Here is a 15,897-nt window from a genome sequence, read left to right as displayed (position 1 = left end):
TACTTTCTGCATGTCACCTGATGTTTGCCTGATCCCTCCTCAGGGTTCACAGCACTAATACCTGAGCCGTTCCTCACCTCTGTTCCGTTGTGCCATCTTCCCATCTAACCTCACAACACTTTGTCCTTAATTGTCTAGGATCCAGCTGTTGCTTCTCACCTCTGTGCAACCTGCCATGCTACGCTGCCAACTCTTATTCCTGCACCATGACATTTCTACATTTCAGATTACTTAATACATTCACTAAAGTGTTCTGCAAGGAACTTCACCCTCACCCATTCCCACAGTGACTCTTAACTTTTCTTCTTCTCCAGACAAGGTCTCTGCTCACTTTCACCTCAACCAGTAACCTCCCTCTCCATTTCCAGTCTGCTTGGCTGGCACTCTACTCTTCCTCTATCCTTTTTTTTCATCATACTTCCACTTTTTCTGCAACCTTCTGTAATTTCTTTTCTTCTCCAGAAGAGAAATAAATCAGCAGTGGAAACCAGTCAGTCCCAGTGAGATGGAAAATGTTTTAATTCTGAGAACAGCTCTACCTATTTCCTAGATGGCCTCAGAAAGGGTCATCTTCCAGGTGTGGTGGGCTCCTGCATCATTTAGCTCGCTGCTTGGATGCAAGCTCCAGGCTTGTCAAAGGGACATCTGAACCAAGTCACTGGTGCCCTCTTCTGAGAGTTGAACAGAAGGTTTATTCCTCTTACCCTGAGGTAGAAGAGGATCTGGATACCAGAGTCAGAGCTTACGTTTCCAGCAAAGTGTATGCAACACTCAAGACCTAGACACTTGAAACTTCCAGCACTTAAACTCGAAGAAATAGGAAGAAAGCTATTTTTATCTGGTCCTTCTACCTTGAGTATCTGCTTTTCTGAATGAGCCATCAATGAGTCATCGACATTTTGGGATTAAATCAAAGCAATTAGCCCTGCCTTTCCCAGCTGATTTTCATTAAAGTAACACGGCAACTAGACAAAGGTCAGTGCCCTGAGAGTCTCACTTCATTCCTTTAAAAGCATACAAAGGATGAACTAAAATAAGTAAAGTGGCACAGAAAAGTCACACATTGCACATTAATAGGTATATGAAATCCAAACAAGACTGAGGCTATTCTTGCTCTGTTACACATTGTGTAATGCAAATTCTTCATATTCTGCTTATGGCTCACGTGTTCTAGAAAGTAAGAACCACCACCACTAAGTGCCAGGTCACAAATGTTCATGAAGAACAAAAGACTTACCATAGAGACCACTGGAGGATTCATCTGAAATCTGTAGGGATATCACAAAACCATGGAAATGCTGGTTAAAAGGAGCAGCACAGTTCATCTGGTCCAACTGGCAGTATCTCATGTTGCCACTCCATGTTTATTTTCACCAAGTAAAGCCAAGGCTTCCTCAGCTCAGTGCTCAAAATCACTAGAAACATTTCATTTCCAGAGGGAACTGGTAAAACCAGAGTAAAGTTTTCAAAGCTGCTTAAGGACTTGGACACCTAACTAACCACAATGAAATAAAATTATTTCTCTGAGATTTCAGAAGGTGAATTTTAGCTCAGGTTTACCAGAAGCTGAATGGACACACAGTCAATTTCCCTGTTGACTAAAGAAAAAATTTTTTTTACGCTGAGGGTGGTGGAACACTGGCACAGGTTGCCCATAGAGGTGGTAGATGCCCCATCCCTGGAAACATTCAAGGCCAGGCTGGATGGGGCTCTGAGCAACCTGATCTGGTTGGAGATGTCCCTGCTCCATGATTCTATGTGGTCTCAGAGCATCAGTGACCTCATTTACGTGTCTGCCGCATTCACGGTACTTTCCATGCCGGTCAGGTTACTGGGAGGAATGGTAAAATGGGACTGGGGTTCTGATAGAGAGCCTAGAAGAGGTAACAAATTGAAAACAGACAGGGCGCGTGCAGTTACCTAAATAGCTGAAGAAGCGATGAAAAAAAAAATAACAAAACAAATTCTCTTGAGGCCCTGTAATGGGAATGAGCTTGGTCAGGTGCTCCACCTCTCTTTGTCCATGTGCTGGTGTAATCACAGTAACCCAGTCATGGATCTGCAGCTGAGATCTAACCCAGAATCAGTAAAATAGGGATCTCTAGGAAATACTTCACACTCATTCACTGAAAAAACCCACACTATTATTTACCCTATTTCTAGTTACAGGGGAGCATTTTACACACTCCCAGGACATTATAAACTGAAACACACTGTGCTTTTCTAATACACTTGCCTCTCCAGTTCAGCTCACAGACCCTTGTATTCCCCTCAGCATTCACTGAAGGAATAAAACAAAGAGCTTATGTGAGAATAAAACTGCTATTAGTATTGTTGCCAAAATTTATTTTACAGGAGAAATGTGCAGTGAATACAGGAGGGATGAAGGGATAAAGAACAGACCAGGATGAAAAAAAGACTAGGCTAGTCTGAGAATGGGTTGGATAAGGATAACTTAACTGTAACAGAAGACCTCGGTGGTCATCTTTTAGAAAGAAAGAAAGAACAGCAGCAAAGAAAGAACAGCAGCAACTCCCTCAAGAAAGAAGAACAGCAGCAAAATTCAGCATTTGTAGCGCTCCAGCCTCTCTCTCTTGGACCACGCAATACGATGCATCACCATAGCTGCATTTGGATCCATCTTGGTCCTTTTTGAGACTCAGGCTTCGAAACAGAAGGCAGATCCAAATAGTACCTTGTTCCCTCACTTCTCAAACAACACAAACCAAAAACCTTCTTATTTTAGGGCTGCAAAGGCAGCTTCCTTAGTCACAGTCAGCTTTGGTGCAGTGCTGCTAGCTGACAGGTGGAAATGTTCATTTTTAGAGAGGCCTAACGAGGGGGAGACATTTGTTAAATATTGGCACAGTACTGAGGCAAGTGGTTGAGTTTATACATGAGGTTTATGTGAAGTGGGAAATTCAAAAGATTGGATTCAATGGCCAAAAATAACCAGATGTGGATCTGTGGGATCCTGGCTTTCTTTAATATAAAGCGTTGACAAAGAAGAATGAAAGGAGTTCCCTCTACAGAGGTCCTGCGATCTGGTGGCGGTGTCACCTGGCTCCCACACAGTCCCACACCACTCAGGACAGGTTCACCACAGTGCAAATCCCTGCAACTTCCCACCCCAGATGTCACCATCCACATCCTGAGGCAGTCAGCTTTCAGAACAGGAACCCCTCGAAGAAAAGGGCTTCCCAAGTCAGAGGTCTATCTCTCCCTCCCCAGAGCTCCTAGGACAGGAGAAACTCCCACCAGGTAGGGACCTTCTCTATGGAAGCTTAACACTGAGGGGTCTCTCTGAAATGCCCCTGCTTTTCATCACCCCATCATCCCCTGTCTTTTACTCTATTGTCTTGGAAAGGAATAGGGTGTCCCCAGTTTGATGCCTAGAAATCCATTTCCAGTAACCAAACACCTGCTGTCTCCACCCATTTCCAAGCAGAGCTCAAAGCATTCGGTTGGTCAAGCGTATTGAGATCAGCACAGAAACAAGGATCCTCGAAAACTCTCTGCTTGCTTCCTCGAAAACTCTCTGCTTGCAAACTGCATTAGCTGCTGCAGTTGAAACGCAGCAAGCCTGGAGATTCTGCAAGAAGTAATAACTGTTCATCATGGACTTTGAAATGCACAAATGGTCATGTTTTGGGTATTACTGGCAAAATTCAGCAATAATTAAGTTAAATTAAAATTCTTAGCAGTGAGAAAAAGAATCACCAGGAGTTCACATTTAAGGTTAGTTAAAATGGTGATGATGCACTACCAGGTAATTTACTATTTTCTTTGTTTCTCTCATTTCCGTAACACATTTTCTGTTTTCCAAATCTCTATTTGCTCCCTGGCTGACTCAGGAGGATAAGGAACTGTATTAATTCTTATGTCAATGTATGGTCAGTGCTTTCCACCCACCAAAGTTTTTGGACAATGCAACCGCCTTGGGAATGGTCCTTTCTTCCATTTTCCCAGGGAAAATCTGGAGAGGTTTTTCTTCCTAGGTTTTTTTTTTTAAACATTGATTTTCTGTTCTTATAACTTGCTTCAACAGATTGCTTCTCACTGCACAAGTCTCATATGGAGCAGCATCTGGCCCTCTGTTATTCCCAGCACTGCAGAGAAAGAAGTCAGCATAAAGCAATCTGAGTTTTATTGGTTTTATGAATTTGTCCCAAGAGCTACCAATTACAAACTCCACAAATAACATCTGAGGGGAACGAAACTGCACTGAAAAAGGAAAATATCTACTAAAAATCCATTCCCCTGCAATTTCCATGGGAAACTGTATTTCCCATCACCTTCCCAAGCTACTAGGAGTGGCTATTCTAGTCTGGATGTCAAGTCATAAGCAATGTTGGGGTCCAAAACTGAGTAAGAGTTTCCCTTTCACAGGACAGCAGACAATAAACAAAGTCTTGCGTGACTTTCAGGGTCTGAAAACTTTACTGGGACCAGGAGACAGCTTGAAATTCTGTTCTTCCAAGCCACAGAAGTTCACTGTTACACAAGCAGCAAAGATACTTCCACGCCATTGATGAACACAGAGAAAATACAAAGAACCTAAATTTGGTCAGTGGACTTACTGATCTGCAGAACACCCTTCCTATGAGCAACAGGCAAATTCAGCAGTCACTGCTGAGGAAGGTGTTGTCTCACCGTTAATACATCCATTTGTGATTCTTCATAGGTGGGAGCATCTGGAGTATCTGCCAGGTACCTGAAGGTCCACAGGGAGAATCTAAGAGTCCCTACCAGGGGACAGCACTCAGGCAGGAGAGCAGGTTGATGCAATAGGAAGCACAACGGCAATGAACATGGTGCATACAGCAAGGAGGAATCCCTGCATCATCCAAATGCAGGTACTTCTTGACTGCTTAACGTTCTTTGATGGAGATGCTTCAGCTCTGAATGGTTACGTTATGCTTCACAAAACTCTAGATCTTCTAACATAACACACACCTTCTTGGGAACAAAGCTTAGCACTTCCCTTCCTTTAGAATTTCAGAGCAGCCCTGGTGAAACCACCAGCAAGCACCTACCCTCAGCCAGCGACCTGCTCTCAAGCAAGTGCTCCACAAAGGCAGGGACAGCAGGGTTCCTTCCAGAACATCCTCCACCTCCTCCTCCACTGTGTCCTTGTTCCCACTTCACTTCAGTGAGTCTCTTTTACCACCCAGCAGGACAGGGATGCTGCAGAGGCAGCACTGTTGGTAATTAGAGCAGGACAAAGTCCAGGACCACTGTCCACACCAGTTTTTCTTTCACCCCATCCATCATTTCCACCCCCAAGTGACTCCGTGCAGATGCCTGTGGACACTTTACCTGCACTTTAAGTGACACCCTGTGGCTGAGAGGAGGAATTACGAGTGATCATTCCTTCAGTGACACTCTCCCTAAGGTTTTGTGACAAAAAACAGAGGCTGAAACCCAGGGAGTCATAGTAGATAGCCTCAAGCATGCAGCAAGTGGAGAGAACAGCCTGATGCCACCTTCTGCAACAGGGTTTCAGAACTCATCCTCCCACAGCTTGGCTGGATGGAAAATGGGTCACAAGCCACAATAACACAAGAACTCCCACATGCACAAGAGTCCCCGCACTAGACATAGCTGGGTGGGATTTTTCCTCTCATTCTGACATTGTGAGGCGAAGATTTCCTGCTTTGCCTGCCTCTGTAATGCAATTGATTCTTTCTGGTCCCAATATGTTCCTGAGCCATTCCCTCTCCCACTCTTTCCCTGGCCCAAGAAGCACACAATTTTGCAAGTATCATCTAAATTCTTAACTTGTGGGAAGAAACTCAGTCCATCTGTCTGCCAGCCGGTAGTTGATGTCACCTCAGCCAACAGCTCACTATCTGATGCGAGTGACAGAGGTGGATGGTGCAGCTTCCTCAGAGACAGGACCATGGAAGCCTCCAAAAATAATGTGGACAACCCTGCATTTGCTGACCCTCCTGAAGGCCATGAGACTCAGAGCCATCTCAGAGACCCATCATCGTGTTCTCACTGCGACAAGCCACTTTCCCCAGTGATCTTGAATCACGACACCTCTGTCTCAAGTTCAGGGTCACCATCCTGAAGGACAAAGCAAGGGACTGAGCCTCCAGCTACCGCTATTGGGTCCGATTGATTTCGGCAGAGGATCAGATGGGCTTGGCGCGGAACGGCAGCAGCAATTCCTGGCTCTGGGAAACGTGCGAAGTCTGCCTCAAAAGTCAAGCCTAAACTTAAGAGAATCCCAATCAGACAAGAGGATCACAGCAAAGCCACCTCATAATTTACTAGTGAAGAACAAAAACACTAATCAGTGTTTAATTAGCTGGAGAAAAGGTCTGAACATGGCTGAAGCAGCATTAACAATCTCATTTTACTGTATGCAATTAACTTCTGTTCTGTGCCCAATGAAGAAATCACACATTTCACACGATGACAGTAGCAGGAGCAAGAAAGATGGGTTATTTTCACTCCTCCTTTTAAATACTGTTTTCAACATTCTTCTTCCACATTGCAAAAGCAGAGCCATCTCTTACCACAAATTATGCTTCACAATGGAAAGAAAAAAGAAGAAAAACTTGAGGAAAAAAAAGTAATGCCTCTCCCATCTGTGCAGGCACTGAAATAAAAATCCTCCCACTGCTGTATTTGTGGAAGAATTCAATCTAAACTAGCAAGAGAAAATGAACAAAAATGGTTGAAATCTTAATCTGGATACAGCACTATTGGAGTCAAGCTGACCTAATCAACTGCAGATTTGATCTGCTCAGAGAGCAGCTTTACGAGCCTAAAAATTACGTTTTATTCCCTCCCCCAGAATTCCAATACCGGCTGCCTTTTTCCTCTGCTGTGTTTGCCTGGTTTCTCATCTGTCTCCTTCCTTTAACTGTCATTGACTCCCTAGCTGACAAGTACTGTGTTCGTCACCCCAGGATGGCTAAAACATGGCTTCTGGAAGACTGTAGACTTTGTGGTGTGGGTTGGTTTTCTTTGGTTTTTTTGTTTTTTTTTTTTTACAGCCTTTTTGTAGTTAGTCCATTATTAAAACTGACTACAAAACATCTCTTCTCCTTCTGTCTTTAAAAAGTCTGGTGGGATAAAAGCCTTCTGGACATCTAACAAGGTTACAGAAGAGGGATGAGGTGAGAGTAGTTTTAGGGCTCTGTAATACTTTTTTGAGTCTGAAAACACACATGCATTGCCTAGCAAAATGAGAAAGTTGTGTATTTGATCTTTGAAACTCTTCTTTCAGAAACCTGTTTTAAATATACAAAGACACCTTCAAACAGCAGTGCACCAGAACTGCTTAGCATCTGCTGTGCCTCAGGCTGGGATGCTTCCTCTCACCTTGTCTTCCTCCTCAGCCCACACCTCAGCTGCATCTCCTCACCGCATCCAGCTGCACCTCCACTCATGTTTACAAGGCTGTGTGGGCATCTTATTTCTCTCTCTCCAATAAAGATGAAAGGCCAAGAGAGCAGAAAGGATTTCTCTCTTTTACAAAGGGATATAGCTTTCGAAAATGCAGCCTTTAAAAATCAAACCAGGATAACCTCTGAGGAAAAAGCAGAAAGTCATGTGAATACGATCAACAGAAGTGCTCAAGACACTAAAATACACATGATAAAACACAAGTGAAAATGTTAATTAAACCTCTAGGCTAGCCGCTTGTACAAGTGCACATTTCCGTAATTATCAGGACAGGTCTCACCCATAAAGTATGAGCAACCAATGATTTCCAAGCAAGGCTCATGTTTCATAAGCAAGCTGAAGCCACCACTCCAGAAGAACTTTGAACAATAATTAATCAGAAAGAAAAGGAGCAGAGGTTAGATCTTGATAAAAGAATGGCTGTTTAACCTATGAAAATCAGCTCTCTTGCTCTTTTAAAAATTAAATAATCTCTTTAACCCATTTCAAAAGGGGGAGGATACAAAACAGAAGAGCTATTAATTTACTTCTTCACCCTTCCCTCAGCACACAAAAGAATATTTGCTTCTGTTCAAGAAGAGACAATAAAGAACCGCAGGAATTTTTCTTTCAGTATGGAGTAAGTCATGTCGATAGGCACAACGGTGACACTTGTGCCAATGGCTCCTTCTCCCGTGTCCATCCATGTGAACAGCAGCCCACTCGCTAAGTCACCAAATCTCTCCAAATCATTCTCAACAAGGAAAAGGTGGTGCACACACCCTCAGGACAAGAAGCAGGCGAGGAGGGACCAAATCCCCATCAGCGCAAGGTCAGCAGTGCTTATGTGCCCGTGTGCAGCAGCATAGTCCCCAGAGAAGACACAGATGCTTTTTGCAACACCCAAATCACTCGTCTGAAGTCACTATCTCAGTAAAAGAGCTTTCCTGTATTGACAGAGAGAGGGATTTGCAGAGAGGGAGTTACAGCTACAGAGACCTTTTGTTCCTCTTTATCACAGAAGCAGTCTGGTGTCTTCATGTCAGTCCCCAGGTGTGGGCTCGGCTCAGCTCAGCTCAACAGACACCCAGGGATGAATTCAGCTGCCTAAACACAGGCATCGTATCACATGTCTGCAACACCTATGTGGCCTGGAAGATAAAACACAAACCTACACAAGGGCCCACTGAAACAGAAACTAGATAGCAGGTAAGATAACCCTGGACATATCAAACGGCACCAGTGCTTCTGCACAGGCTCCTGAACCGATCTGCACATTTAGGTTGAACTGAGTAACTCTCTAGGCATCATCCCCTGTATCAGAGCTCCACTGATTTATATTACAGCTTAGATACTTAAATTAGCTGTTGATACCTACATGGAAATACCTACATTGTGTGTCTTAACCTGCAAGCCGGAGGCCTTCCAACGCTCCCACCTCCCGCCCGCAACCAGCAAAAGCCAAACTGAGCAGCCCTTGACGGACCAGTCTCTCCATCGAATGCCCCTCCGCTGCACTGGCGGTTGCAGAAAAACTCAAATCAGGCAGCTAAGGCTGCAAGAGGCAACTCGTTGTCCATCAGATGAACATCTAATCCTGGATTTCCTCATCGCATGGGGCAATTTGCAGGGAAAGGAAAGAGCTAAAATAGACATACTTCAGCCTGTAACATGCTGCAAGCACTTAAATGTACGACCGTATTTTTGCAAGCAGCAAAAAAGAGTCTCATTACTGCCCATTTGCCGAATTAATCAAGCTTCAGTATATCCTTGTAAGTGAATTAACCTGTTTTCTAAAACAAGAATAAAAGCCTCGTGCTGTCAGAGCATAAACACATCTAGAGGGCAGCAATAATATTGTCATCTTTAGCTAAATATAGATCCTGAGGAGAGACAAGTGCACAGCCACACACTGCACCAACACACACCTTTTTTCCCCCCTCTTCCCCGCCACCCCCACCTTTGAGAATAATGCATAAGCTTTGCTGCAAAATTGCAAAGTTGTAAGTGGATGGCCACTTGATCCATCACACTGCAGGGTAACCAGATCTTGCTTTGTCAGTACAGCTTTATTTACCAAATAAATAGGGAGAAAGGAAAAAAAAAAAAAAAAAAAAAAAATCACCAAAAGTGTCCGAGATGAAAAATACTCACAGACTGATAGAATTCGTTTTACGAATCCAGCTGAAACTTATCTGAGTCATTCAGCAGTTCTCTAGAGACACACAAACACACGCACAAAATCACCACGGGAATTTCTTGCAGTTAGAATGGAAATACTTTACGCAAACAGTTTATTCTAAGTGGCAAACGGGATGGGATTTTTTTAAGCACCAGTTCTTGTTCTTAAGTTTTTTGACTCAAATCCTCTTTTGTTAAATTTTCCTGGCATACTGCAGGGTTTGACAGGATTCTCCATCCATGCACTCAGAGGTTCTGAGTGAGACAGAGCGACAATCACAGCATGAGAGTTGACAAGATGGATATCAAGCCAGGGTAGGTCCATCCAAAGCCTTTGATGAGCTGATCTGTGGTGATATGAGCTACCTGTCGCATTTTGTCTTGAACTCCATACGTTACGCGCACAGAGACCACAATAAGGTGCAGAAACAGACCCCTCAGTACCAGAACTTGGGCAGCCTGGTTTGCCATGGATCAGCATCTTGTGTTCGACTGAGTCTGGTATAAGTTCTTCATAAACATTTGGGTACTTCATGTCTAGATTTTCTAGTGTCTACAATGCAAAAGCTTTCATTTACAGGGAATGCTACTGGGTTCATTCCCTCTAGCTGATGAGCTGCTTTTATGAAACTGGTAGGAACCTGGAATCTTTGAGAGCTTCATTTCTAAAAACAAACAAAATCACTGAAACGGATCCAAAAGTTTTATACACATTAGTATGAAAAAATGTACTCACAGCCGTACAAAACCAAACTAAAGACACACTACAGGTCCTAAAAGGTGGCAGCTCGCAAACACAGGATGTGTGACGGTATAATAAAGAGTTGAGTTATGACAAAGAACTGGGTAAGCCCTTAGTAGAAGAAAGACATTGCGTTTTCTAAACTTGTCCGATTTTGCTCTCAGCAACAATATTACACACCATCATTGTTCCCTGTGCCTCACCAAAATGCAAAACAGGACAAAACTACACTACATGTCCTAGGCAGAAATCTTACATTTATCCAAGCCATCTGTTGATCAAACCTTCACTTTCCAGCTGGATTATTCACCTCTGAAATTTGCAAGATCCAGTTCCCATTTTTATCAGTTTTCTGTGCTTATTTTATTACCTGCACGAGGTGCACAGTTTAGGTTTTACGCACACTGAGCCTCATTACAAGTGGCCCTCAAGTCAGCCCACAAACTAACCTGGTGAAATCACACGAGTGAAAGCAGTCAGATCGTGTCAGTTTGTGGCCTTCCCAAGCTTTGGATATGTTCCACATGTACTAATTGTCACATCTTTCAAGTCACAAGAGAAATTGCACCTCTGTATTCGCATCTCAACCAGCTCTCCTGCTGCTTTCCCAAGCCTTAACCACCAACTGCCACCGCCCAAGAAGCTGTTGATTTTGCAAGTTGACTCAAATCTCAGTATAGTCCTTCCCTTCCTTTTCTGCACCACAACTTGGAGGAGCTACACACAGGGAAGAGTGTAAGATCAACTGAAAGCCACCTACAGTGGCATCAGTGTACTTCAGTTCTTTATTGCAACCTACGTACGCTATCACATCTGGGCACCAGTACACACCACCAGTCAGTCCTGCGGACATACATTTTCTCAGCACAACTACTCACATTTTATCTTGAAAGGAGAAAAATGTCCACTTCCCCAGACTATGACAAAATAATGCTTCAGCATTTCAATAATATATTTTCATCAGTCTTGAATTTAACTAACATGTCATTGTTTTAAGTGTAATGAAGTTAAGAAAATTTATTAGCACTGTAATACAAGCATTAGCCACCATTGAGAAGGAGGGGAGCAGGGAAGAACTTTAAATCAGATCATTGATGAACTACTGAAAGCATGAACAGAATTTATCAAAATAAAATGGGGTATTCAAGACTTTTTTTTTTCTGCTTCCATGCACAGCAAAAGCATTTAAATTCTCTCCACTGTTTATGATATAAATAAGGAATCATCCATAATGCATTACTTTTTTTTTTTCCCTTCTCTTTTTCCTTTTGGAGAAACAAAAATAAGACAGTGGAAATATTGGCATCCCTCACCAAAAAAAGGAAGTGGAAAAAAAAGAAAAAGCCACAATTCTTTCAAGTATGTTTTCTGTGGCTGTTCTTTTAGGGTTCATTCTAATACACTTTCTTTTTGCTGAGCTGTTAATTCTAGGAAATTTTCTTCTGAACATAACTGAGACTGTAAAGGTAGGGGACTACCTGCTATAATCAAAGACAGCATAACCCAGCCCTTTGCATGTTCCCACCTATTTTATTGCAAAGAGCACAGGTCAGAGAATACAGGATTTGAGGATGTGGTTGCAGTTCTCTGAGGTAACCTCCTCAATCTACTCAAAGTCAAGGATGACAGAAACTGGTCCCTAAGAACAGATCTGGAAGAGGGCTTTGTTTTGCATAGCAAATAGACAGAATTTTTGTCTAGTTATCTGATCCTCGACACCTAGAGCTGGGGAAACAATAAATCCACTTTCAACAAGTTAAAAAATAAAGTCTAAGATGACAGGGTCATTCTTTTATGGGACTTATTGAGAATGCTATCCCCACAAAATTAAGACTACCTGAAAATTAAACTACTAACATTCAAGAAACAGTTCAGAGTGAAACAGGGAATGAAATGTCCCCACAGCCAAAAGCACACTGAATAGTCTGAAGAGTGAGTGACAAACAAGTGGGTACAGATATTTGGAACTAATACATTAAAAACTCTTAATGAAAGGTCCAAATACTATTGACAGATAACAGAAAGGAAAAGAATGCCTGTGTCTGGCAGCCTGAATAATAAATTTTTCGTGAGTCATCATGATTGTTTACCTCTAAAACTAAAGCATCAGTCCCACGAGATTTCGAAGGAGCCCCCACACTCCCCTGCTTTGATTGTTATTGATATCCTCTATTGTTTCCCGTGCCTTAATGATGCAGCCACCCCAGCCTCCTAAGCCGATGAAGTTACTGAACAGATTCCAGACCCTAGCCTCCTGTTTGTCAGGTACAACTTCCAGCCCAGTTTGTCACCCTGTTCACACAGACAGCTTCTCAAAGGGAGAGTCCCTCCAAAATACAGTTCTCAGGTGTTAAGACTGAGTACTTCACAAGTCAAAGGATCTTTCGTTATCTCACTGGCTGAAGCACTGCTACAAATACACTCAGCTATACATATCTACACAGGAACACACAAAGCACAGTAGATTGCAGAGGGTATTTTTGCCCTGATCAACCTAAATACACTTAAATAAAGAGCAATCACTGTCCAAAAGTCTGTGCTTTTGCGAAATCTGCATCATTCGAAGCAGGAATTTTGAATATACAAGCTGGAATGTGGAGGAAATGTTGATTCCCAGGCAAATACATTTTCTTTTTTTAAATGAAAAATATATCTTGAGTGTCCCCAGGTGCCTTCTCAACACCAGGTCTGTGGGAAAAGGAAAGGAGTTTGTACTTACTCGTGGTGTTGTATTTGATCCCATTGAAGAACTCGGGGCAGGGTCTCTCTACCAGCTCCCCTGCAGAGGTTCTGGGCCAGCAGGTCCCGATCTGATCAGTTGTGGCATTGCAGTACGGACCTTTTGTGTTAAAAAAAAGGAGACAGAAAGGGAAAAAGAAGCCGTTGAGAAAGCACAAAAGCGACACACTTTGCATCACAAAGCAAACCAAATCTTAGCGCTCATAAAGCTTTTTCGAACCCTGCACTAGGTAATGTTTCCTACCATCAAAGCCCAGGAAAGGGATAGAGGAACTCTCTAAAAAAGTCTCATGTAAATGATCCAGGAGGCTGCAGTTGACATAAAATTCTTCCATGAATGGAGATGTTGTCGCATCCATTATTGCCCCTGGGGCTGCTGGACTGGATCAGGCTCCTTTCTCCTTTTCTGATTCTCTTTTTTTTTTTTTTTTGTCCTTTTTTCCTTTCTGGAAACAAATGAACATCAAGCTGCGGACACCCTGCAATCTCGTGTACACGAGCCTCTCTTCCTCCCAGCGTGCCGACAACTTGGCTGAGAGTCTGCGTCTGGCTGCGCGGTTCAATCCTCCTAGCTCTTCTTCTCTTTAAAACGGCAGCTCGGGAACCAATGGGATCACGCTGAGCCCAGAGTAAGGGGCTTGCGTCTCTTCGCCACCTCTCCTGGTCTAGCGGCTCTCCAATGCCGCCTCACATTGCCAGACTGTTGTATTGCTTTCCCTCCCTCCCTCTTCTCACTCTCTCTTCTCTCTCTCACACACACACACACAGAGTTTTATTGTTAGCTTCGGGGATGAGCACTTTTGCAAAAATATCTCAAATTAGAGCCAGGGAGAAAAGGAAAAGCCATCAGATGAATATAACTCCTCCGTTTTTGTTTTTTTTTGTTTTTTTTTGTTTTTTTTTTTGTGAAGCGAAGCAATTCCTGCCTTTACTGTGCGGAACTGAGGATGAGCTGAGATGCTTGGACTGGGAGGGGGAAGAAGGGACCCAGTCTGGTAGCTGCAGTACCAGACCCCGAGCAGGCTGTGAGAAAGGAGAAAAATAATAAAAGCTGGGATGAGGGAGATGGTCTGATAGAAGGCAGGCATCAGAACAAAGGAATCTCTGGAGTAACGACCCACGGGAGAGGCAGTGAGGAGAAGTGACAGAAGGGTTGGGAACCCAGCGTGGGGAAAGCAAGGCAGAGAGGCACCACATCATCCAGTTACTGCGGGACGTGCTGGAGAGCAGCTCGGACCTAACCAGCCTGCATCAGGATGTGAGGAAATCTGTATGGAAAAGTGGCAAACGCTTGCTCAGGAGGATCATCTAGGTTCACGGATTCAGAAGGATCTTACGAAGCAAACGGAAAACTGACTTGTAAGGGACAAAAGCAAGATAAGTATATAAGCCAGTAGCAGGGATGAATGTAGAAACAGAAGGCAAGGACGACAAAGAAGCTTTGACCAAAAAAAAAAAAAAAAAAAAAAAAAAAAAAGGGATCTAGAAGTGAACTCCTATTTACAGTCTGTGTTCACAGCTTTAGACTGGATGTGGTGCTTACACTGAGGGAAAGGCAGGGGTATAGGGCTTCCGTCACGTCTGTCTCCCACCCTGCAACGGGCTGGGCTTTCCCTTTACTCACATTTAGGGTTGGAGGGCTTTATTCTTTACTCTTCAAGGATGAAAATAATTGTATTATTCAAAGAAAGGAAAAAGAAATAATCACTGGGTTAGAAGGGTAAATACATTAACAACATGCATTGATGAAAGAACTAGCCAGGAAGCTATTTTGCCATCCAGGAATCTTGACTTTTTTAACATTTTCAGATTTCAGTGGGGGGAGAGCGGAGAAGTGCCATTGTGGTTTGGGATGAATATTTTTGTTTAAAATATGTAAAAATCCACAGAAGTAACAACTGTCCTAACTCTCTAAGCAGTACCATATTCTGAGGCAAGTGACTGCATCTCTCTGTTTCTTTCTCTGGAGCCACGATCTCCTTCCCAAGTGACTGTTCCCAAAATTGCAACCTTTCTTGAGAAATCTGCATTTCAACAAATTTACCCTTGCCAACACCACCAGATCTCTTTGTCCCACACACTTCTAGTCCCAAAAAGCAGGAGATAAAATTTCTGCAGCATCATTCACACAACATGACCACTACCAACTTACTGGTTGTCTTTAAACAGGGCTATGAGGAGAAAATCCTATTTCTTGAACTTCCAAGTGAGGGGAGAGGGATAAAGGGTGCTCTAAACCTCTAAGCAATGCAGACATCTATCCCTCAAAGTATCTCCAACTGTAAATTTTAAGTTTCTTTGCTTCTTCCTGACAGTGCAATCGAGTTCAGAAAATTTATTTTTGTTCCTCAAGCAGAGCTTCTCAGTGGTGGCTATGAGATCTTCTCAGAGGACAGCATTTCTAAGTGCCTGGCAGCACCTCTGAACCCAGCGGCCATTTCAATTGCAGCAGAACGGGTCAGTGAGTAGGGTACTTGTCCAGGATGCTGACAGGATTATTTTTTCTGCTTCTGCTGCCTCTCTGCAGGGCAAAAAAAAACCCCATCACATAGCCCAGCCAAAAGTCTTCATTTCTCACCTACTGTCTGCCTTATCTATTTTCTCACACTATTTGTGCAGCACCTACCACACTGGAATCAAAGGCTTGGCCGGAGGCTTTGGGCTCTAAAGTTCCTGAATTTTTGGAGGAATACATCACTTAATAAATTACAAAAAGACAGTTTCAAAAAGTTAACTACTTTTACATTTGGTAAATGTTTCACTTTCCTAAATGTTGCCCTGTATTTTCCAGCACAAACACTTGAAGATGGTTCAAATATTACAGAGTCGAACAC

At 43.2% G+C, this 15,897-nt stretch overlaps 1 protein-coding gene across 2 annotated transcripts in view; it reads right to left on the bottom strand.

Moving 5' to 3' along the window:
• Positions 1 to 15,897, bottom strand: part of CRHR2 (corticotropin releasing hormone receptor 2) — a 157,169-nt gene that overhangs the window by 96,111 nt on the left and 45,161 nt on the right. Inside the window, exons 1-2 of one of the 2 annotated variants that reach the window (XM_086741512.1) lie at positions 13,308 to 13,798; positions 13,044 to 13,163 (exon numbers count right to left, since the gene is read on the bottom strand). In XM_086741512.1, the coding sequence (XP_086597638.1) occupies positions 13,044 to 13,163; positions 13,308 to 13,422 (235 nt within the window). In that variant the 5' untranslated portion in view covers positions 13,423 to 13,798. Of the gene's footprint in view, positions 1 to 13,043; positions 13,164 to 13,307; positions 13,799 to 15,897 lie in introns of those variants that run through there. The other variant, XM_086741511.1, reaches the window with a different exon arrangement.

Source organism: Chlamydotis macqueenii, chromosome 2, assembly GCF_036417535.1.
Source record: "Chlamydotis macqueenii isolate bChlMac1 chromosome 2, bChlMac1.mat, whole genome shotgun sequence".
NCBI classification, from domain to species: domain Eukaryota; kingdom Metazoa; phylum Chordata; class Aves; order Otidiformes; family Otididae; genus Chlamydotis; species Chlamydotis macqueenii.
Note: the sequence above shows the minus strand (reverse complement) of the source record. Positions and strands in the feature narration are given on the sequence as shown.